The 25,110-nt window shown below is 35.8% G+C and overlaps 1 protein-coding gene across 4 annotated transcripts; it reads left to right on the forward strand.

The window, feature by feature from the left end:
- Positions 1-24,850, forward strand: LOC129291005 (lysine--tRNA ligase, chloroplastic/mitochondrial-like). Of its 4 annotated transcripts, XM_054928084.1 has the most exons (14): positions 47-741; positions 1,257-1,475; positions 1,702-1,813; positions 4,263-4,371; positions 6,028-6,085; positions 8,943-9,011; positions 9,605-9,712; positions 10,128-10,220; positions 10,424-10,528; positions 10,960-11,166; positions 11,377-11,471; positions 19,607-19,697; positions 23,670-23,843; positions 24,565-24,850. In XM_054928084.1, the coding sequence occupies exons 1-14, from the start codon at positions 487-489 to the stop codon at positions 24,655-24,657; spliced, it is 1,788 nt and encodes a 595-aa protein (XP_054784059.1). In that variant the 5' UTR covers positions 47-486; the 3' UTR covers positions 24,658-24,850. The 4 variants fall into 4 exon arrangements, 2 of the variants coding, with proteins under 2 accessions (XP_054784060.1, XP_054784059.1); XR_008588605.1 differs by lacking the exons at positions 19,607-19,697; positions 23,670-23,843; positions 24,565-24,850 and adding exons at positions 12,717-13,902; positions 14,220-14,449 and having other exon boundaries at positions 1-741; XR_008588606.1 differs by lacking the exons at positions 19,607-19,697; positions 23,670-23,843; positions 24,565-24,850 and adding exons at positions 12,717-13,564; positions 14,220-14,449 and having other exon boundaries at positions 1-741.
- Positions 24,851-25,110: the final 260 nt, after the last annotated feature.

Below are 25,110 nucleotides of genomic sequence, written 5' to 3' on the forward strand. Positions count from 1 at the left end.
AAGAAAACCTATAGAATTCAGACTCAGCAAAGAATCCTTATAGGATATCTTCTTCCTAGAATTCAAGCCTTCAATCATCTTATCCTCCTTCCCACCCTTGCGATATCTATCAGTGTTCGTATTGGAAAAAACAAAGTTACTCCTTCCTTCATTGATTTCGCCTTCAAGATCACCACCCTTATCCTCGCCACCATTACCTCCATTAATCTCCAGACGCTCTCTCTTTTCCTCACTCATTTTATTCAGTCCAATTTTGAAGACATTGCTTTACACTCGAGTTTCCCGTCCTCCTTCCAAAGAAACGATTCATCTCATATACAAAACCGTATTGATGGTTAAAAAAAAAAAAAAAAACGTAAAAAACCGCATGCCACGTCAGATGTGCTGACATGGCGGACCATCAATCAAGTTAGATAGGCAAATATAGGCGACAGGCTACAGCGGGAATCAGAAGCACTCGAGTTAGCCACCCACGGGGACAAGGCGATGGAGGCGCTTAGAATATGGACCTTAGCCTCGCAGCCACTGAAGCGCTTCTCTCGCCTCGTCTCTTCCTCCACTACCACCACCATTAGGCGGACACCTACTAGAGTGGTTCTTCGCTGTTGCTCTTCTTCCGCCACCACCTCAAGCAATGTCGACCAAGGTGCTCCCAAGGGCGCTGGTCGTAATCGCCGGTCTTCTTCGTCTTCGTCTTCTACTTCCGATAGGGAAGCTGTCAGAGCCATTCGGTTGAAGAAGGTAGGGTCTACTACAATATCAGAAAAAACTGTTTCAGTATGTGATTGTTTTCTACGATTTATAATTTTATTTCAACCTTCTGTACTGAGGAAATAATAATTTCAGAGTTAGTTTGCATTGTATTATGTAAAATTGTGAACTTCTTCTTTTAAGTGATTTAGCTTTGCCGTTGGGTTATGTCCAATTTGTGGCATAGTATCTATCTTAGGGATTTAGACAGTAGTCTTTTAATCTTGAAGTAATGGGAATTTACTATTTTCTATTTGACACTTTTCTGTCCTTCTCTAGACAATCAGTTGGGAAAATTGAGTTGCAAACTTATATGTCAAGTTTATTTCTAGGGACAAATGCCCCCTTCAGCTATGGATAGGAGAGACAGTGTGATAGGTTTTGGTTAACTGCTTGATTTCTTATCATAAGGTCTGAAAATTGGTGATTCTATCTTTAAAATTATCCATTCATTTAAACTCAAATCTTATCATTTCAATTGCTTCAACTTCATTGTTATTTTGTAGGTTGAAGAATTGAGAAGCAAGGGGCTTGATCCATATGCTTATGGATGGGACAGAACTCACAGTGCTGATCAGCTTCAAAATATATATAAAAATTTAGAAAATGGAGTGAAATTAAATAGCGATAATGATCAAGTATCTGTGGCAGGAAGGATTATTGCTAGGAGGGCATTTGGAAAGCTTGCTTTCCTGACACTTAGGGATGATTCAGGAACTATTCAGGTATTTTTAAAGACTCATTTTTTTTCTCTCTGAAAACCCATAGTAGGCTGTTCACTATGAACTGTCAGATGTGAGCTTTTGTATAGTTCTTATGCTTAAACTCATAGTTGAGTCTTCATAGTTCGTTGCATTTCTTAATTATAGAAATGTTAGAGCATGTGTTGCTTCTATGTAATACGTGTTGTAGTGAGGTGCTGACTGCAGTTATTGAAATCTTTAATTTCAGCTTTACTGTGATAAAGAGAGGCTCCCGGGTGATCAATTTGAGCAAGTAAAAGCATTTGTTGATATTGGTGACATACTAGGTGCTAGAGGTTCTATAAAACGCACTGAGAAAGGTGTCACTCTGATGTTCTTTAAAATTTGCTTCCTTTAGCTCATAATTCTTCAGTAGAGTTACTGTGACTTGCATTTCTAACATTCTATATTGTGAGTAATTTCCTAAAATGCTTTACATAGTGCAGCAGATTGTGCAAGTTGGGCTTGGGTTGTCAATTATAGTCATATACAGATTATTGATGATTTTTCAGTGATAATTTTAGATAATTATTAGGATATTTTTGGTCAGACTGAGGTAGTTAAGGAGAAAATGGAGTCTTATTAGGATATTCTTTATTGCTGTCAATGAAAGTATAATATATTAAGATATAAGAGAAGTATAAATAGGATACTATATGGTATAGGGAAATATGGAAAGATCTTTTTGCGTGTCCTCTTTGATAAATATACCCTTAGGCTAATGTACTAGAGTATTATTCTTTTCCTTTGTTTACTCTTTGACTCCCTTATGGACATCTGTTCTGTTTTTGCTTGTATGTTGGTCCTTGGGACATCATTTTTATTTGCTTATCGTTCTTAAATGAAGTTAAAACATGGTTTGTATTCTGACCTAAGAATCTTGTTTTATGAACAAAGTATTAGAATAAACTGGTCATTTAATTTAAGATAGTCAACTGACTCTTGCAGTAAAATACACTGGAAGTTTTAATCCTAGAATAACATCATAGAAAAGGTGTAAATTATATTGATAATGATGTTTAGAAGGTAATTGATTTATTAAGCTAGGAAACAAGTTTCATTTGGCTTCAAAATCTGATCTTTTTTGGGTTTGATTTTGTATTATATTTTGTATTGCAATTAACTTTTGACCGAGACATAAAGGAAAGCCAAATTGTCAATGGAACATAGCCAATGCTATGGAAGTATGATGGCCTTACCCAGAACTATAAATATGAGCCAATAATTTGTGACCCATTATTCAAAATTAAAGTCTAGTTGTCCATCATGAAAGTGGAATGAAACGACAGTCAATGATAACAATATTATGTTTTCAGCAACTGGGGTTTCTGCACAAGCAGATGTCATTTCTGTCTTGAGCAATTTTTGTTTGAAATGCATTTCTTTTATGGAATTTCATTGCTTAATATGTTTCTGTTTTTTTTTTTTTGGGTCTTCAATAAGAAGACGCAACAAGAAAAAAGATTGAGCAAAATGCAAAAATATTGACAAAATTATCATATGAAACATGAAGACTTTAGCAGACAATGTAATACAGCTTGGAACAGATCTGCTTTTTGAGGACTTGCAGAATTGGGAATGCATCCGATTTTGAGTGGGTGTCTGAATTGAAGTTGATGGGTTACTTGTAGCTTGGCTTGGCACATTATTATCTTATGTTAATTGTGTTACTGTGTGTATAATTCCGAAGAGAAGTTAGTGTTTTGATCAGCTAAAAGAAGTCTTTGTGGGGTTATATGAGATATTTTAGATTCATTTTCCTTACTTCCTCTATTTTTTCTGTTAGCCCTGTGGGTCTTTCAAGGAGTTGGACTTTTGGTATTCTATGATGATGGACCCTGGGCAAATAGATGTAATATGGGAGGTTCCCGGTCTGTTATAATGATTGGTGAGGTGTCCAAAGAGGGGCCCAGGGCTGCATTACTATCACATGGGACAAGAGGTGAAGGAAGGGGAAAGGGGAGAGATGGAGTTGGCTATAAAGAAGGACATACATAGGATGGATTTGGGACGAGTGAGGTAAGAAATTTGTGACTGTGTGAATGGGAGAGACTAGCCTCTCAAATGCTATCTTACTCTGTGTTTTCTGCTATCTTCTGTGTGGCTTATCTATTAAGACCTGCACTCTGGCAGTTTATTGTTAATTTGATACCATTTCGAGCTTGAGTTCCATTATATGACTTGTAGGCCCTGCATATTTGTCATTCTTACATACCAGGTATAATTTTTTGTGTACTTTCTCAGTTCTCTGTCTGTCAATACTCGATGGCTGTTGTTGGCTTCTATTACTCTTACTGGATAATGACACTGAAAAGAAAATCTACCTGCTAACTTTATCATCACTTTGTATTGGTCTCACTTGGAATTTGGAAATCATTTTGAAGGGCCTAATAGGCAAGGAAGAAAACTCCTTTATTGTTTGTCCAATAAAGCAAATGTTTCTTAAATTGATTATAGAAGGCTCTAAACCTTCTGCCTTTCATTTCTTATACTGTTACTTGGATGCTAAATCCTAGAAATACAACAAATCAAATACATTTTTTTGGTTGTTTCAAAGCTGTGATCGATTAAGATGGAGATTATCCCTGTTTATGGTTGGTTGATTGCATCATGCTGGTCTATTACTAATATCTTGTATTTGATGAACATGCCTTATCTTTTAATATAACTACTACAAGGGGTGGAGCATTTGTACAATACTGTGATTTTCTGTCATAATATCTTTGCTACTTCTTTATGTTATTTTTCTTGTTTTGTTCCTTTCTTTAGGGGAGCTCTCTGTTTATCTGAATTCTTTTGTGATCCTTACAAAATCTCTGCTTCCACTACCTGACAAATACCATGGATTAACTGACATAGATAAGCGTTATCGCCAGAGGTTAGTGCACATTTCAATGTCTTATGTCACTTTACTCCAGTTCTTGTTATGTTTAATTTTTTTTATTGAGAAGAGGGGTTTGATTGGGGGCATGGCTTCTTGGGTTGTACAATGGAAATGGTGTGTTTAGTTTTTGATAGTGCAATTATGACATTTTTCCTAATAACTTGCTATTTCTTTCATAATGTTCTTGAAAGTTATTTTCTTGTCCTTTATTGTTGCATTGTGTTAGGTTCTCACAAAGAAAGAGATGGGGTTTACCTTCTGATAGAGAATAAAAAGTGTAAGAGGGAAAGAGAGAGAGAGCCAGAAGAAGAGAAATAGAGAGAATAGAACAAGGGGGAAGAGAGAAATGAGAGAAAGGATGATTCTTCGTTATTCCAAAACCCTTGATTAGAATACAGATACTGACCTTTCCCTCCTTGTATAGCCATTGGTCCTTAATGCCTAATCAACTAACAACCTAACTACCCATTACCCCCTAATGCCTATTCAATTATTTATTACATATCACCTTCTAATAAGACACCTCATTTAACAAGCACTCCCTTGAATAATCCCTCTTTGGCCTTTAAATCCAGATTGGGGTTTTCTATTATCATTCAGAACAAGGCAATAGGTCACCAAAATAGTCCAACTTCTCCATCTAATCTGATGGAGGACCTCATCTAAAAATAGTTCTAGCTGACATGTTATCCGCATTTTTAAAATAATACTTGGATGCGAAAGTCTTGTTTTTATTGGCTTTTGACATCCTCTACCAAGTCATTAACTACAAAAGTAAGATTCAGAATATGGAGACTTGCAATAAAAGCACTTTAGTTTTCAAATATGATGCTCAACATGTATGAGAAGATATTATGTCAGATATTACTAACTCATTATAGATGAGGATGAGGGATTAAAGATAGATAAAAGAAAACATATTTTACTTAAGAGTAGGATCATAAATTAGTAGTTTAAATTGCATCTATTTTATTTAATCCCCCCTTCTTTTGAAGTTATGGGGAACTATTCTATGGGGTCTATATAATGACCTCGTCAATTATATTGAAGTAGATTTTGTCCATTTTGGATTATGCTGTTTGTTTTATTCTCTGCTTTTTTTTCTCTATCAATTTCCTCCCTTTCTTTACCTTTATGTTTCTCCCTCTTTCTCCCTCTCCCTTCTCATCCACTACTATTCTGTGTCATAGTGATAAGTTTATTCACATTGGTCATCAAACTAGTAGGCTTGGCTTGACTTCTTTTGTCATAGTAGATCCATCCTCTGGGCATTCTGGCCCCTCACCTCTGTTTTTCTCCGTAACTTTTGACTACCAATTTTTACGTCATTTTGCTTTTCAGGGTTTCAAGAGGTATTTCATTGACGAAGTTCAAAGGGTTTTATGTTAATAATTGTTATTCTTATTTTTATGTTTTCATGTGAATGTGCATTGTGTGTTTCTATTTCATTTGTGAGCTTCTTGTTTTCCCTCTTCCACATGTCTTCCTCTTTCTTTGTTATGTGATTTTAGTAACTCTACTTATTTTGATCCGATTATCATTTCTGAAGTCATTGGCTTTTGTTAATTCTGAATTGCTAGGAAGTTTACGCACTGAAACTTGAGTAGCCCTTTTGTTTAAGTATTTCTTCCTGATGTTTGTTGTGGTTAGGTATGTAGATATGATTGCAAACCCAGAGGTAGCAGATGTATTTCGTAAAAGGGCAAAGGTGGTTCATCTCTCTTACCTTTTCATCTGAATAGAACTGTTTGCGGTGGTTCACATCTTATTTTCTTTAAATATCTATACTAGATGATTAGTACTTTAGTTTAGATATAAAAGGCTTGCTATGTTTAAGCTACATTTCTTTTTAAATGCCAACAGCTACCTTCTGCTTTTACTGTCTCTTTATTGGACCATAACTTGGAACACAATGTTAGGAGTTGATGCTGCTAAATAGAATGTAATTACCGAAGGAATAAGAATATGGGAAGATAAAAATGAAAAGAAGTTAAGACAAAATGGACCCAAAGTTACTCATTAATAATTTAAATAGATAAGTAAGTTTTTGAATTTACTAAGCTGGTGCATGTGTCATTGACAAGTGTTAAGTCGTGTCAGCCTTAAATTGCAAAGCTACACCTAATGTAACATGGGGTGCAACCTAGGTCTTTCTTCCCTAAGAAATAGATTTAAGTTGAGCTAAATTGAATTAGAAGTGTGAATAAACAGTAGCAAATGATTGGGTTTGGATTGGCTAGTGTGAAAAGAAAGCAAAACCTGGTCTTCTTTTTGTGCGTTTGCAAGTTTAATGGAAATGCAATGGAATGAAGATGACATCAATTCGATAAGCGATCCCTAGGAGTAGGAATCGGGGACAATCCTAGCCAATGCAAGTTTAATTAGCTCATTCACCTTGACTCATTGGTATATAGTAGCCTAAAGGATTCTTTAGACTTGATGGAATTGCTTTCTATAAATCCTAGAACGCTAGCAACTTGTGGTAGTTCAATTTCACTTGATTGACTCATCAACATATAGATTGATCTTGGAATGATTAATTATGCCTAAAACAGCCCCAAAACAGATCCTAATTATATTTGATCTTGCACGATTGGATTGGATTTGATTTGATCTTCAACCAGCCCTTTGAGTGATGCCACATGTCCTCACTCAGTGACCAATTGGCACATGTTGTGCAACATTTAATTCTTTTGCCACCTACACGCAAAATAAAATGTTCACTAGAATATGTATTATGAGAATTTGTTTATTTATTTAATATTCAATAAAATCTGTAAAAATTTGCAATAAATTCCAAAAATTCCCATAAAATTAATCTTCCCCTCTAAACACAACTATTAATCAATTAAGCTCAGCTAATCACAAAACAAGTTCTAAAAGTCAAGTTTAATCAGGTAAAAATGTGAAAAAAATATGATTTATCAATCAGATTTCCCAATCAAAATAAGTGCAAGGACAATTTCATTATATGTTTTCTATAACTATTATAAATCAATGAAGTAGTTCCTATTGACATTTGTGTAACTTAAAGTATTAGCCTTCAATTTTTAAATTAATGTTTGATAGAGACTTGGGTAGTACAAGATGCTTGAGTCTCACATTGAGCAGTATGAGATGCTCCATTGGGTATTTAAGTGACCTGGTTTTCTCATCTCAATAGCTATTTTTTGGGGGAGGCTTCCTCATTTCATTTGAGTACCTATCAATTGGTATCAAAGTTGGTGGTTGACGGTTCTAAAAGGGCTATCTATGGAGCATTTTGACTAATGAAGAAGCCAAGTGAGGTGGCATAGAGTGTGTTCTTTGAGGATATTAGCTCTCCAAGGAGGCCAATTTATGAAGACTTGGATAGTATGGGATGCCTAAGCCCTGCACTTGGTTGTATATAATGCTTTATAGGGTATTTATTGGGCTGGTTTCCCACTTCAATGGCTAGCTTTTGGTGGAGGGTTCCCCATCCCTTGGGTACCCATGAATTTCATATAAGAGAACTGGAAGGATTGCCTGTTTTGTTTATATTTAAAAAAATAACTATGTTTACATAAAGCATTGCTGAATTTTTTTTTTTTTTCATTGCACAACTAAATTACTGGCCTATGCTTGTTTGGATTGCTATTCCTAAAAAAGTTTAAATTCCATGTAGATAGCTGCCATATTGTCTGGTGTCTGATTTGGTAAAATTATCCATTACAGATATCTATGTTGAATATGGTTCTTGCTTTGAATGAAACTATATTCTAATTAAAACTATTTACATCAGAGGCTTTAAACCCCCTATGCAAAAACTCACATCAGGTATAGAATAAAAAGAGAATTGGCCTGCAAGATAGAAACAAACCCACCCCAGATGATGTTACATGTTTTACCTAACACCTTTGTTTACCTGTTCCTGCCTATGTACAAGTGTTTCCATTTAACAAAAAATCATTTGCTAGTTTATGACAGATCTGCGTATCATCAGGGAGTTCTTGTCAAAAAATAAAGTTATTTTTGCTTGCCAAAAGCATAGATTGCAGCACAAAACATAGTCATCCTAAGCTTAAACAACAGCCTTTTCTTCCTTCTAGTTTTCACAAAAACATGTAAATGGATAATCTTGAAGAGCCAATATCTAAGTTAACATAAGCCATTGTTATTTTAAAAATATTAACAGGTATAGAATGTCCAAGAAATAAATGATGAAATGTTTCATGATTAGTTTGTCAAAAATTGCAGAGGTCATTTTGCTTTAACTTAAAGTGTTTCGGAAAATCCTTGGTAGCTAATTTGCCATGGAAAACCAGCTAAGCAGTAATTGAATATTTTGGCAGTGTGCACCCACTCTAAACAATAGGACCCTGGGGGACTTCAGAAGGGGTAGGATGAAAACTTCAATAACAATCCTGCAATATGATTACACTGCATGTAGATTTTTTTTCTTGCATTCTTAATTGTGATTGCCATCAAGGGTGAAGAATATAAGATTTTGATAGTTGATTTTCCAATGATTATTGCTTTTCACTCGGTGCATGAGCTAGTAAGTTCTATGCATAAATTAATATAAACTCTTTGCCTTTCCAAAGATTGTATCAGAGATACGCACAACAATGGACTCCTTAGGGTTTGTTGAAGTTGAAACTCCGGTTTTGCAGGTTTGTTATATCGTTGTACCTTCAAGTTTACGTGGATTCTTTTATTTGATTTTAGTTCATCTCTTGGTGGATGATTGTTTCTGAAAGAATGCAAATTGTACAAGTCTTTCATTGACAGTCGTTGGTATCCTAACATATTAGGCATTAGTTTGACAGGCATCATGTAATTGTTTGATCTTCCTCTTCCTGTTAAAATTTAACACAATACCTTTTCTTTTAAAGTAATAGTTAGTGACAGCAATTGGTGAAATTTAGAGCCAAGTACCCAGAATGCTATAGCATGTAGGGAGAACTGCATAGTGTATATCTATACAATTCCCACGTCAAAAAATGGAACTTTAATTGTTAACAATCATTATAATGATTTCAACAACTAACTGCTAACCTGTACAGTGGTTCTGTCATTCTTTCGATGCTTCTATTTTGGCACTTTGTTGGTCTTATGTTTTATTCGGTCTGATCCCCTGTTGCTTGCATGCTTCACAACCTTGTTTTAATTTAGAAAATTTCTTTTTCAACAATACTTTTTAAATGCCATCATGTTTGGAATTTGTTTCTGTGTCAGCCCTCTTTCGATTAATTTTATTGTCCAGGGCACAGCTGGGGGAGCTGAAGCCAGACCATTTATTACATATCATAATTCTCTTCAACGGGACTTGTATCTGAGGATTGCAACTGAACTTCATTTAAAGAGAATGCTGGTGAGATATTTTGTGACGTGAACTGACTGTATAATGAACCCCAATCAGCATGTCATCTTTTGAAGTTCTGGTTTTTCTTTTATTTAAACCGTGAAACTGAAGTGTCTACAGAAAATACTCTTTTCATTGTTAGGGGAATGGAATATTAAATAATCATCTTCTTTACATTTAATATTGTGAAGATACGATGCAACTAGTATGTTAAACAATAAAAGGAAACATGGAGATAGATTTAGTATTATCAACAATTTGCCACCAAAAGATATTAAATTACTATTCACGGTCTTGGATTTTTATGGACATGGCAACATTCTGAGGGTTTGAAAAGTATACATTTCAAAGGTTGAATGGAAGAGGCTTCTTCAGGCTATGAATTTAATGTAGCTAACCACTTTGATGTGTTTCTTCATGACAGGTGGGAGGGTTTGAAAAAGTATATGAGATTGGCCGGATATTTAGAAATGAAGGAATTTCTACTCGTCATAATCCTGAATTTACAACTATTGAGGTAAAGTTTTGAGCATGCAGTAACGGGAGTGCATCTTCAAGCACCTATTCGTTTTCTTTTGAGATGTGATAGATTAACTTGAGAATTTTAAAGCAATTGGGTTGGGGTGGTGTCTGGTATGAGTATGTATACTGGTTGTAGTTAATGCATTTGTAGTTATATCTTAATGACATTCTGATTTATTAATATTTATAAAATTTTAGATGTATGAGGCATATTCAGACTATCAAAGCATGATGAATTTGGCAGAGGAGATTGTCACTCGGTGTGCTCTTGCGGTTCATGGAAAACTTACTGTTGATTACCAGGTAGATTTTGTATTTGGTCAATCTCATGGCATGATGTTTGTCTGTTTATACAAGATGTCATATGCAAGTTATTTCAAAGCTTTAACTGAAATTAATGGTCTTGTTAAACATCCTTTTTTCTCATTTAGTTGCTTAGGGAAGAAAGGTTATTTCAAAGACTATCTGGTCTTTTAATATCTTTCAAGTCTTATTACCTAGGCACTATCTTGGGACTGGAAGTTAGATTTTAACTTCTCATCACCAGAGTGGTTAGTGTGTTTCTTTGTATTAGTCTTTTGGTAACTAATTAGATAAGGTTATGATGACATTATATGACTTCTTGTTCTACAATACTGTTGCAATAGTAATTCATGATGCATAACATTCTTCAATTATTCCAATTTTCTTCCAATACAACAAATCTGCTGAAGAGGGTTAAATGCACTTTGCAGGGGGATGAAATATGTTTGGAGCGTCCCTGGAGAAGGGATACCATGAACAACCTTGTAAAAGAAACTGCTGGAATTGATTTCAATGAGTTGGGAAGTGATCTAGATGTTGCAAAGAAAGTTACTCTAAGCACCCTTGGCAATAACCTTGATAAGAAAGATAAAGCTTCCATCGATGCATGCCAATCACTTGGCCACCTCCTTAATGAGGTTGATTAGCTTCTCTATCTCATGTTCCTCGAGGCATTTTTAGTCCTCTTTATTTCATGTACTTGGTTTTGTTTGCAACTACTCACTTATTATTTTTCAAGTTGATTATTCTTTATTAATATGTTCAACTTCCTTCTGGTCGTGCTTTTAAAAGTTTTTGTATTTTCAAATTCACTTGGCCTATACAGTTTGTTGGTCTTGTTTTTTCAGGTTTTTGAGATTGTTGTAGAACCAAAACTTATCCAACCTACATTTGTGTTAGACTACCCAATTGAAATATCACCCCTGGCTAAGCCCCACCGAAGGTAGTGATATCTTAAGTGCTATTTTATCAACTTCCTTGTGCTGATACTGTCATGCTGTACATTTTGGTATTTCTGTCCAATTGCTATTAGTTTAGGATGTACTGCTTTTTTTGACACCAACAATTTAACTTAGTTATAGTTATTGTGTATTTGTGGTTAATACCAATCAATGTTCAGAAAACCAGATTGGCTGGTGATCCAGGTCATACAAAGTGGGAAACTGGCACCTAGTCTGGTCTAGAACATTCAACTGGACCTTCTGAAAACTGATCTCAATGACTGGAAAATCCAGTTAGGAACTAGAGAACCAGTAGGAAAAAAATATGAAAATTTCAAACTTCGGAGCTTTTAGAAAGATAGCCAAAGCCCAAGAAGGGATCCTTGAGGATGCTATCAAGGTGTTAAAGGAACGTTTTTGTTTGAAATCCCTTGAAAACTATAATTTTAATGAAGGACAAACGCCAGAAATAATAAAATGAAGGACAGAAAGTGACCTATGTATCCCATCCCGTCTCATGCGAATGCCTTCACTGCCTCCAATTGCTACTTCTCCATCTCTTAATAATTTACGTGAAAGGGAAAAAAAAAAAAGAAAAAGAAAAACTCTTTTTGATTTCTTCTTCCCTATAAAACTCACAGGGAAAAAACTCACGTTTCTGCAAGTTCATGGCTTTCACATCCCTGATTATATGCTTGGCCTTTTGTTCTTTCTTCTCAATTCATATAGTACAGTTAGGGACTGGACATGAAATAATTCCACATCTGTAATACAATCAAATGATAATTGTAAAACACTGAGGAAAATAATAGAGTTGTGGGAAAGGTAGTTAGCATATCTGCCGATTTACCATCTATTTTATTTACAATCGTATGTACGAAACAAAGAGGAAGAAGTTTTATCTTGTTGGGTGGGGTTGGCTATATGGATTGCATAATGTTATTATGCTCTATCAGCAACCAAATCTTTGGATATATTGTTAACCAAAATGTATCATTTGATAACTTCATTGAGTATTCTCTTTGGTTTTCCTTTAGCCCCTTTCATATAGCTCAAGATTATCTGCTCCATATTTCTCACTAGTATCTCTAGCGGACTTCTTTATATATGTTTTGTGAAATATAATTAATTAGGAAATATTCTTTTCTAACTAATAGGGATATGATTCTGATTTATAGGGATATGGTTAGATAAGATTATGAGGGTAAATAAGTGATTTGATTTTTTCTGATTATTTCCTTGTACAGTCAGCCTTGTAATCGTGTATATATATCTGCTCAGAGGAATAATAGATCATTCATTCTGGTCAATATACCTACATGGTATCAGAGCTGATCGACGGTTCTGACCCAGAAAACGCAGACGATAGCGTACGACCAGTAGAGGAGTCACAGTCGAGCAACTCAAGACCTTTGTCCATGGGCTCGAGCACCGAGAACTCCTCATCGTACACCCATGGTGGAACTCCCCTCAGGTTGAGTTCTGCCGAAGGGTCTTCTATTCTCCTGGTGTCCGATAAATTCAACGAACATAATTACCGTGAGTGGGCTCAAGCTATACGGCTCGCTATTGGTGGTCGGGAAAACTGGGCTTCATCACCGGTACGTCTAAGGTACCAGACGAGTCAGACGCAGCAGCCTTATCAAAGTGGGAGACCAAGAACTCACTAGTTGCTTCATGGTTGGTCACAGCCATGACTCCACAGGTTCGACGCTCCTTCATGTTTCTGCCTACTGCGAGAGACATTTGGGAAGCTGTTCGAGAATCATACTCGGATGGTGAAGACAGTGCTCGAACATATGAGCTGAAAACTCGAAGCTGGCAGATTAGACAAGCTGAACGTGACTTGACTGAATATTGGTTAGAACTCGTTACCATATGGCAGGAGATCGACCTCAACACAGAAGAGGAATGGGCTTGTGCTCCTGATGCAGCAAGGTACAAAAAATGAGTTGAGGATGAGCGGGTGTTTCAATTCTTGGCTGGTCTTCATCACTCATTAGATGATGTCCGAAGCAGAATCCTAGCTCGCTCGCCATTACCCTCAGCACGAGATGCATTTGGAGAAATCTGTAGGGAGTCTTCTCATCGAAAGGTGATGCTTACTGACCCTGTTCCTGTATCTTCTTCTTCTGAAACCTCTGCCTTGATAAGTAGGAGCTCTGATCACGGTTTGAAGGAGACAAAAGGAAAAATCTCGTGTGATCATTATAAAAAGACTGGTCACACAAAGGACAAGTGTTGGGATCTTCATGGGAAGCCTGCTGACTGGAAACCACGCAAGGGTAAGGCACGTGGATATCAAGCTACTTCTGAAAATGCCCCAGATAAATCTGCTGCTATCCCTCAAATGGATAAAGACCAGTTAATTAAGCTCCTGGAGGTGTTAAATACACTACAATGACCTGGTCAACCATCTCAAAACCACACTGGGTAAGAATCATTTTGCATTGAATACCTCCTTCCATAAATCCCGGTGGATTGTTGACTCTGGGGCCTCAGATCACATGACGACAGACTCCACGTTATTCACATCATATTTTCCATGTAGTGAACATGAGAAAATTGATACTGCTAACGGAACATCTTCCTCCATTGCTGGAAAGGGAAGCATTATTATTTCTGAATTTTTACAACTGGATTCAGTTCTTCATGTTCCATACTTAGCTTGTAATTTGTTATCCATAAGCAAGTTGACTAAACAAGCTCACTGTAGTGCTCATTTTTTCTCTACTCATTGTATCTTTTAGGATCTCACATCGGGGAAGATGATTGGCAATGCTGAGTGTGATGGGTTATACTACCTTAATGAATCAACCGTGAGTAGTCTCTGGTCTCGTATTCGGTGTAATCTTGTGTCCACCTCTGAGAATAATGATCTTTTGTTATGGCATAAAAGAATGGGTCATCCTAATGTCCAGTACTTAAGTCGTCTGTTTCCTCATTTTTCATTCAATAAAATTTCTACTTTTCATTGTGATACTTGTGAATTGGCTAAACACCATCGTTCTTCACTTCCGCGCTCTGAATACAAACCGTCTAAACCTTTTTCTATCATTCATAGTGATGTGTGGGGTCCTTCCCGTATCCCAAATCGGACTCAAGCCAAATGGTTTGTTACCTTCATAGATGACTATACTCGTGTGTGTTGGGTCTACTTAATAAAAGAGAAATCTGATGTCACATCCATATTTTTAGAATTTTTTTTAGAATTTTACACCATGATTCTTAACCAATTTCATACCTCCATTCAAATCCTCCAAACTGATAATGGTACTGAATACTTGAATAAAACTATGAGTGAATTTTTGAAAATGAAGGGCATCGTCCATAAAACCTCTTGTACAAATACCCCTCAACAAAATGGTATTGCCGAATGCAAAAATAAACACCTATTGGAGGTTGCCCATGCCCTTATGTTTACCACTCATATGCCAAAATTTTTTTGGGGCGATGCTATTCTTACTGTTATACCTCAAGTGGAGATATAGTAGTGAATGTTGGGCTCTAACGGGACAGCAAGAGCATAAAGTTGGAGTAGCAGAGATGAGAATGTTACGATGGATGTGCGGACATACATGTAAAGATAAAATTCGAAATGAGCACATACGCGAAAAAGTGAAGGTGGCACCTATTGAGGAAAAAATGATAGAAAATCAGTTGAGAGGGTTTGGGCATGTACAAAGAAGACCAAGGGAGGCACCAGTGAGAAGAGTGGAACATATAACTTTGAGTCCGATTAAGAGAGGTAGAGGAAGGCCTAAGAGAACACTCTTGGAAGTTGTTGAACGTGATCTCTTAATTAATAATATTCCTAAAAGCTTGATAAATGATAGAGCACAATGGCGTCTTGCAATCCATGTAGCCAACCCCACCTAGTGGGATAAAGGCTTGTTGTTGTTGTTGTTGTTGTTGTTGTTGTTGTTGGCTATTCTTACTGTTGCTTACCTCATCAATCGAATGCCAAGTAAAGTCTTATCCTATATCACACCTCTTGATCGACTACACGAAATACATTCTCTTCACCATCTTGAAACTAATCTCCCCTTGAAAATATTTGGGTGCTCAGCTTTTGTACATCTTAACCCCACTTCAAAGCTTGAACCTAGGGCTATCAAGTGCGTATTTATTGGTTATTCTTCTTCTCAAAAAGGCTACAAATGTTTTGATCCCTCTTCCCGGCGTCTATTCGTTAGTCATGATGTCACTTTTTCTGAACACGAATCCTTTTATCCTCCTCCCTCAATTCGGGGGGGACTTGGCATGAATTTCAGTCATTCTTTGAGTATTCCCCTGTTCCATCTGTGGATCTCAACTCTCTTGAGCCATCTGTCTCTTTTATTCCAGAAGCAAAAGAAAATGCAGGTACAGAGGATAACAAGGACACAAGTACCACAGAAAAAGAGATCATAACCTATAAACGGAAGAAGAAGCAAGGTATTAAACCTCCCATACCTGAGGCAATCCTTGATTCAGAACCGATAAGAGATCTTGTAGAAGGAAATGAGAACATCATAGAGGCTGTGAATGCCAATAATGATGCCAGAAAAGAATTGGATGGTGATCTAAATTTGCCAATTGCCCTCAGAAAGAAACCTCGATCTTGTACACAGCATCCAATTCAAAAATGTGTCCTATGAAGTTATATCTCCCAGGTATCAAGGTTTCATTGCAAATCTAGATGATGTTAGTATTCCGAATAATATTCATGAGGCTTTGGAATCACCAAGATGGAGAGAAGCTGTCTTGGAAGAAATGAAAGCATTAGAGGAAAATGGGACTTGGGAAATTGTGAATAAACCAAGGAACAAGAAACTTGTAAGCTGCAAGTGGGTGTTCACCCCAAAATTCAAAGCCGATGGGAACCTTGAAAAGTTGAAGGCCCGATTGGTAGCTAGGGGATTCACACAGACATATGGCATTGACTACCAAGAAACCTTTACACCAGTGGCCAAGCTAAACACTATCAGAGTGTTACTATCTGTAACAACAAACCTCGAATGGCCTTTGCATCAATTAGACATCAAAAACGCCTTATTAAATGGAGACTTGAAAGAGGAAGTGTATATGACTCTACCTCCTGGCTTTAATCAAGGCAAAGGTGATCAAGTGTGCAAGTTGAAGAAATCACTGTATGGATTAAAGCAGTCACTAAGAGCATGGTTCGATAGATTCTCACAAGTCTTGAGGTCTTAGGCTACAAACAAGGACCATCAGATCACACTATGTTTGTTAAACTCGAAGGAGGTAAGAGATGTATTCTCATTGTGTATGTTGATGATATAGTTATTACTGGTGATCACAGTGAGGAAATCATAAAAATTAAGAATGCGCTGAGTCAAGAGTTCAAGGTCAAGGACCTAGGAAAGTTAAGATACTTCTTGGGAATGGAAGTTGCAAGATCAAAGAAGGGAATTCATGTATCTCAGCGGAAATACATACTTGATCTCTTAAAAGAGACAGGCATTTTAGGGTGTAAACTTGTTGAAACACCCATTGTTGTTCCAAAGAAGAGGCCAAAGTTCACAAAGAAGGAAGAAAATTTTAATGAAGAGACCAAGAAAGTTGAAGAAAGAGAAGATAAGGAAAAAGACAGACTAGTTGATAAAGAAAGATATCAAAGACTTGTAGGGAAATTTATCTACCTATCTCATACACGACCTGACATAGCCTTTGCAGTAAGTGTAGCTAGTCAGCATACGTGTGAGCCAAAGGAAAAACACATGGAAGCAACATACAGGATTCTAAGATACTTGAAGGGCACCCCTGGAAAAGGCTTGTTGTTTCAGAAACATGAACGGAGAACCATAGAAGTATATACTGATGCAGATTGGGGTGGACATCACCCAGATAGGAGATTTACTTCTGGTTATTGTTCATTCGTGTAGGGAAACCTGGTTACATGGAAAAGTCAGAAGCAAAGAGTTGTATCTAAGAGTAGTGCTGAGTCCGAGTTAAGGGCCTTAGCTCAAGGCATAATGGAGGAAATATGGTTGAAAAGAATACTTGAGGAAATACATGTCAGACTAGATCTACCACTGAAATTATACTGTGATAACAAGGCAGCTATAAGCATGGCCTTAAATCCAGTACAGCATGAAAGGTTGAAACATGTAGAAATCGATAGGCATTTTATTAGAGAAAAAGTGGAAGATGGGATCATTTGTTTGACCTTCTTACCAACAAGTCTCCAAGCAGCTGATATGTTGACCAAGGGATTACATAAGCCTGCGATTGACAATTGTATAAGCAAGTTGGATATGATTAATATCTATGATCCAACTTGAGGGAGAGTGTGAAATATAATTAATTAGGAAATATTCTTTTCTAATTAATAGGGATATGATTCTGATTTATAGGGATATGGTTAGACAAGATTATGAGGGTAAATAAGTGATTTGATTTTTTCTGATTATTTCCTTGTACAGTCAGCCTTGTAATCGTGTATATATATCTGCTCAGTGGAATAATAGATCATTCATTCTGGTCAATATACCTACATGTTCACATCATCTTAAATGATTTTCCTTAATAGATGCCAAGCCAACTCTTCCTCTTATATGATTATTACTAATTTTATCATTTCCTATATGCCCACACATCCATCACAACATTCTCATATCTGCAACCCCAACTTTATGCTATTGTTGTTCTTTAAAGTTCAACATTCACTATTATATAATATAGCTACTGTTATGGTAGTTTGATAAAACTTCCTTTTAAGCTTATTAGATACTTTCCGATGACAAATAATTCTTGTAGCCTTTCTCGTTTTGAACTATCTAGCTTATATTCTTTGTACAACATTTTATTAATTTCATTATCATTTTGTATAATTGCTTCCAAATATCTAAACGTTGTCACTTGTGGTATGATCTGATCTCCCATTTTAACCTCCAGATCAGTATTAACTGGCCTCTTATCAAATTTGCAGTGCATATATTCTATCTTACTCCTATTTAGATGGAAACCCTTTGACTCCAAGGTCTTTCTCCACAACTTAAGTTTAGAGTTAATATCTTATGACTTTGCAATGGGAAATATATTATCAGTGAAAAGCATGTATTTGAGGATTTCCTCTTGTATGTGCTTAGTTAGAATATCTTAAATGAGGTCAAACAAGTAAGAATTCAAAGACAATCCCTGGTGAAGGCCAATGCTAAAAAGAAGTCGCATTCAACGTCTCTCGAGTGTTCTCATTCCAATTAATTTAACAAATCATCTTGAATATGTTTTTTTCTCATAGAGTTAGTGCCATAAATAATACTTGGTTTCAAGATTTTCAAAATATTATATGCTAATAAAATGATATTTCATAAAAACAAGTAAAAATTCATTTAATTTCATCTTATAGAATAATATTGTATAAATTATCATGTCTTAGATAATATTTAATATGCAAAATTAAAATATTTTAATTCAATTATAACTTGTTCAACTACAATCCCATCAAATCTTGAACCAATGCCTCAACTGATTTAATAATTAGAGTGGTTTTTATAACAATGGTCAATACTTGATGGAAGCTGCTTTCTATTTGAGAGTTGTTTATGTTTATTTTGTTAAAATAGTTTTATTGTTTCGTCCCATGGTATAGTGATTCAGTGAGGTGCCTTTTTCGTTGGGTCATGAAAACCCAAGGTCATGATAAGCATGTGCTTTTTGATAAAATTTGGTGATAATTTTGGGTTCCTTGCTTTTTGCTTGGAACTAATAGTTTTGTCTTTAGAATAAATGCTGTACTCTGATATTCTCCTCAATTTTATTAAATTTTCCTGGCATCGATATATCTAAGCTCTCTCATTTTTTTTTTTGGCTGTTAAATATTCACCTTGTTTCCTCATGCTTGGCATAAAAACTGTGCAGTGGTTGATTTCATGACCATGAAAGAAAACTTACTAATCTGCATCTATAATTGCCACTTCTATGTTGAGTTCTAATACTGACATGATATTTAGTTTTCCCCCTATTTCTGACACTAATATTTAAGAATGACTTTTCAATATATATTTTACTGCTCAATTTTTAGGATGTAATGAGAAAATTAATTGTAAAACTTGATAAGCAATTCTAACTAATTAGCTCTGATCCTCTTACTCTGTTTATGGACAACATTGTACTCTTTTTCTCCTATTAGATTCACAGGCTTGACAGAGAGGTTTGAACTTTTTATCTGTGGTCGTGAACTGGGCAATGCATTCTCTGAGTTAACCGATCCTGTAGATCAGGTAAGAAAAAATTTATGATATCTTTGTCCGGAATCAAGAGATCATTGGCTTGAGGCTTCCAAGCTTTCATATTGTTGAATGTTCGATGGCTTATTTTTCTTGAATTGAACCACATGATAGAAAAATTCTGAATGTTGGATCTACCTCTCAAAATCAATTTCTTATTACAAATTAGTAACTAAGTTTTGCGAATAAAAATTTGATCCTACAAAAGTCCAAATCCGTCAACTTGTAAATTGGGTAGTTATGATGATGATAATGAGACCTTGGGAAGAACAGTAACATCAAGTCCTCAATCAACAGCTTGCAGACATGGTTTGATTATTTTTGCTCAATTACTGGCTCATAGTTCCCCTTGGCGACAAATAAATTCTGCGGATGACTGCACTTAGAGAACTGCAGAGAACAGAATTGTAAATTAACTTCTTAAGATCATAAATCAACTTCTCAAAATATAATCTTTCATAGCGGTCAAACAGAACTGCAATTTAAGCAACATGTATCAGAATGCACCAAGGTGTAAAAATTAACTTCTTAAGATCATAAATCAACTTCTCAAAATATAATATTTTTCCAACACTTGTTTCAAGAAGAGAGATGAGCATCTCATCACTTACAAAAATGGAGCCTCAAGGTCACAGATTGATTTTCTTTTGGTTCGGAACACAGATAGAAGACTTTGTAAAAATTGCAAGGTGATCCCCGGAGATGCTGTAACGACACAACATAGGGTCCTAGTCCTTGATGTGTGTATTATGAGTAAAATCCAAAAACGTCGACAAGTAGTAGCACCAAGGATTAGGTGGTGGCAATTAAAAGGTGAGAAGCAAGAAATTTTCAAGCGAAATCTTTTGGATAAAGGAATTTGGGAATCTCAGGGAAATGCTAACATCATGTGGGAGGATATGGCTAAAAAGATACGAGAGGTTGCAAAAGTAGTTTTGGGAGAATCAAAAGGTTTTGGTCCGAGAGATAAGGAGTCTTGGTGGTGGAATAATAGTGTACAGGACAAAATCAAGTATAAGAAGAACTGTTTTAAAGCAATACATTTGTGTAACAATGAGGAAAATTGGGAGAGGTACTGTATGGCTAAGAAGGAAACTAAGAGAGCTGTGGGTGAAGCTTGTTCTAAAGCTTTTGAAGAATTTTATAAGAGCCTTGAGACGAAGGAAGGAGAGCAAAATATTTATAAGATTGCCAAAAGTAGGGAAAGAAAATCAAGAAATCTAGAACAGGTAAGGTGTATTAAGGATGAAGAGGGAAGAACTTTAGTTACAGATGATGAAATTAAAATAAATGGGAGACTTACTTTTCTAAACTTTTCAATGATGGAGAGGGTTCATCTAGTAATTTGGAGGATTTAGTAACTGGTGAAGGAGAACAAAATTTGTCATTCTATCGAATAATACGTGATAAGGAGGTAAAGGAAGTTCTTAAAAAAATGGCAAATGGTAGAGCCAACGGACCTGATTGTATATCTATCGAAGCGTGGAAATGTTTAGGTGAAGAAGGGGTGACATGGTTAACTAAGTTATTTAATGTGATTTTACGGTCCAAGAAAATGCCTGATAAGTGGAGGAGAAGTACATTAATTCCTATTTATAAAAATAAAGGAGATATTCAGAATTGTACTAACTATAGAGGGATTAAACTCATGAGTCACACAATGAAATTGTGGGAGAAAGTAATTGAGCATAGGTTGAGATTGGAGACAAGTATTTCTGAGAATCAGTTTGGTTTTATGCCAGGTAGATCAACTACAGAGGCGATTTACCTACTAAGGGGATTAATGGAAAAGTATCGTTGTAAAGATAAAGATCTACATATGATTTTTATTGATTTGGAAAAAGCTTATGACCGTATACCAAGAGAAGTGCTTTGGAAAGCGTTAGAAAAAAAGGGAGTACGGATTGCTTATATTAAAGCCATACAAGATATGTATGAGGGGGTAAAAACTAGTATAAGAACGCCTAGTGGTCAAACAAAGGATTTTCCTATAAAGATTGGACTACATCAGGGATCATCTCTGAGTCCTTATTTGTTCAACTTGATCTTAAATGTTTTGACAGAACATATTCAAGGAGAAATTCTGAAATGTATGCTCTTCGCGGATGATATAGTTCTTATAGCAGAGACAAGAGAAGAGGTTAATCGCAAACTTGAGTTATGGAGGAGGACATTGGAGTCGAAAGGTTTTCGTCTGAGTAGAAGTAAGATGGAATATTTATATTGTAAATTTGGTAAAGGACTATTTGACAATAATTTGGAAGTGAAATTGGGAGATCAAATTATACCTCAAGTGGAAAAGTTTAGACATTTGGGAGCCATTATTCGAAATGATGGCGAAATCAGTGGAGATATTTCACATAGAATTCAAGCTGGGTGGTTTAATTGGAGAAAAGCTAAAGGAGTTATTTGTGACCGTAAGGTGCCTAATAAACTTAAAGGAAAGTTTTATCGCACTGCTATCAGATCGGCAATGTTATATAGTAGTGAATGCTGGGCTCTAACGGAACAGCAAGAGCATAAAATTGGAGTAGCAGAGATGAGAATGTTACGATGGATGTGCGGACATACACGTAAAGATAAAATTCAAAATGAGCACGTACGCGAAAAAGTGAGGGTGGCACCTATTGAGGAAAAAATGGTAGAAAATCGGTTGAGATGGTTTGGGCATATACAAAGAAGACCAAGGGAGGTACCAGTGAGAAGAGTGGAACATATAACTTTGAGTCCGATTAAGAGAGGTAGAGGAAGGCCTAAGAGAACACTCTTTGAAGTTATTGAACGCGATTTCTTAATTAATAATATTCCTAAAAGCTTGATAAATGATAGAGCACAATGGCGTCTTGCAATCCATGTAGCCGACCCCACCTAGTGAGATAAAGGCTTGTTGTTGTTGTTGTTGTTGTATCAGAATGCACCACCATTGGTGTCTCAGGAGCGTCAACAGACACGGTCGTCCTGTGATGAACATAATCAGGAAAAGAGGAGGTAGAAAAGACAAACTCAAGATAGAGACAAGTGAACTGGAAGCTAAATGACAATGAAACAGCTGCTTCTATGACAGTTACATTCTGAATGACAAAATCAATCGAGTATTCGACTTTTGATAACTGATCTATATTCTAAAGGCATATTCTAGCCAATGGATGCTGCAATAATGTATGCAAAGTAACATAATGCTTTGGGTATTTGTCTTTTGATTCCTTCATTTTCTTTTGGCAAACCCATAAAGACATATCAAATTAGACGCCTTCTGACTATAAATAGTTTTTCAAACTTGTTCTACAAACAATTCAATACTATCTAAATTCTGAAGCATGGGGATTAGCAGAAAATAAATATCTGAGTATAAAATAATATTTCACAAAGCAGGTAATGGTAACTATTTAATAAGATACCGCACTTTTGGAGCATTGATTAGAGTAGATGCTATATATAGTCGTAAAAAAGCTGTGTAAGTTGAAAATATACTGAAGATTCTTCTAGCACATGTATTTTTGGTGTATATCGTTGTCCATTTATAGTTGTTGGTGCTTCCTAGGTTTTCACTTTTAATGGTTTTTTGGTTGAACCTTTTATTAACTGGCGTGAATCTATATGTTTTTAAAACAATTACATAAAAACTTTGTTCTTGAGGTTTATGTCTTGAAAATGTTACCCAGAATTGATGCGAAGAGTTTGTCTTGCGATGATCATTGTATTCTTATTTGCACCTTAAACCAGTATGTTGTTGTATTAGCCAAAATCAAACTTCATATAATCTCTGACATTTCAGCACTCAAGTGAGTTGAAACTCGGTGGTATATTAGAATGTCAACGTATTTTTCAGAGGATTTTGTCTTATTTGCTACTCAGCAAGAAATGATTTATGGTGATTATAGGTGGACAAGCTTACGTTTATTATTGTTTGCAGTTGGGACTGGTTTGATTTTCTGATAAAATGGTTTTGTTATTTTGACTTGGAAGAGAGGACGCTTTGAGTATCAAATTAGAGAGCATGAAAAGAAGAGAGCGGCAGCTATGACTGCAAATGGTGCTAAGAGGGAAGGCGCGCAAAATGAGGATGACTCATATGAAGTCACTCTTGATGATGACTTTTTAACAGCTCTGGAATATGGAATGCCTCCAGCTTCTGGAATGGTATCATCATCTGTTTCCATGTTCTCTTGTTTTGTTTGAAATATATTGAAGTAACATAAAGGCAATCAAGTTTTCTGTAGAAATTCTTTTCTAGAATTTTTTTTTTCTTTTTTGTTCTTAGCCCCCACAGCAAACCAACTTAATATTGTAGCTGGAGCATTTCACAAGCATGGTATAAAAATTTAGGTCAACCTACCTAGATGAATTAATAAAATGTTAAACTAATATTTTGGTCAGTTTAATAAAATGGTTTGATCACAGTTCGAATAAAACTTTGACCATTAGCCCTTGAATTAGTGCTTTGATTATTTTAATGACATGTCTAATTTTTAGTACCTCGTCACAAGTCTCCCATATCTTCACATCAAGTTTGATAGTAGGTCAAATCCCCAATTATGTTTTTTCTTATGTTTCATGTCTCACAGCAAGTTTCTAGTTCATGCCTAGTTGTAGTTTTTTCTTACAAGAGATTGATAAAGACCTGTTGAAATAAACCATATACATGTCTTTGAAAGTCATGTAGCAAGTTTATTCTTGAGCGTCGTGATGATTCCCCGGTGCATAAGCTTGATCTCTCTCTCTCTCTCTCTCTCTCTCTCTCTCACACACACACACACACAGTTTTAGCTTGAAGTTATTGCCTTTTAGTTGCTTTTTTTTTTTTTTTTAACTCCTTGAACTTTTGTCTACATGAGATTGATGAATAAATATATTGTTTCAGGGACTTGGAATTGATAGGCTTGTGATGCTTTTGACGAATTCTCCTAGTATCCGAGATGTAATTGCATTCCCAGTGCTCAAGCTCCAGCAATAGGATCATTTGACAGAAGAATAGATGGGGTACTGCGTGTACGAACAAGGAACTTGTCAAAATTAATATTTTTCTTGTATTATTTGTAAGATAAATATGAGCGCAAAAATTTTGGTTATGATTCACTTATTTCTTTGAATAATATCCTCGTTTGTTCGTGAACATTTTTTATCAATAATTTTATGATTTTGTTTTATTTGGTTGTCTTTGCAAGAACCTTGGTCAAATATTTGAGGAAAAAAAAAATGAACAAGGGAAAAATTCAAAATTATGAAAAATTCCTCGTTGAAAAATTTATTGCTTAAAAGTACCTGAAAGTTTGTTTAAAACCTAGGTCCTTTACAGGAATAAAGATTGATAATGAAATGACCAAAATACCGATATGACACCCAACCACTGCACTTCGTCACTCAAACACCCTTTTCCCTCACATCTTCGATTGCTAGTCACTCATTG

Source organism: Prosopis cineraria, unplaced genomic scaffold (genome assembly GCF_029017545.1).
Source record: "Prosopis cineraria cultivar Desert tree isolate PC_DT_omini unplaced genomic scaffold, ASM2901754v1 PC13, whole genome shotgun sequence".
Classification (NCBI taxonomy): domain Eukaryota; kingdom Viridiplantae; phylum Streptophyta; class Magnoliopsida; order Fabales; family Fabaceae; genus Prosopis; species Prosopis cineraria.

Excerpts from the sequence above, each read along its gene's own strand:
- LOC129291005 (XM_054928084.1), top strand. The coding sequence starts at position 487 with ATGGAGGCGCTTAGAATATGGACCTTAGCCTCGCAGCCACTGAAGCGC. Across the intron at positions 11,472-19,606 it reads CTGGCTAAGCCCCACCGAAG|ATTCACAGGCTTGACAGAGA; the intron begins GTAGTGATATCT and ends TTCTCCTATTAG. Across the intron at positions 23,844-24,564 it reads TGCCTCCAGCTTCTGGAATG|GGACTTGGAATTGATAGGCT; the intron begins GTATCATCATCT and ends ATATTGTTTCAG.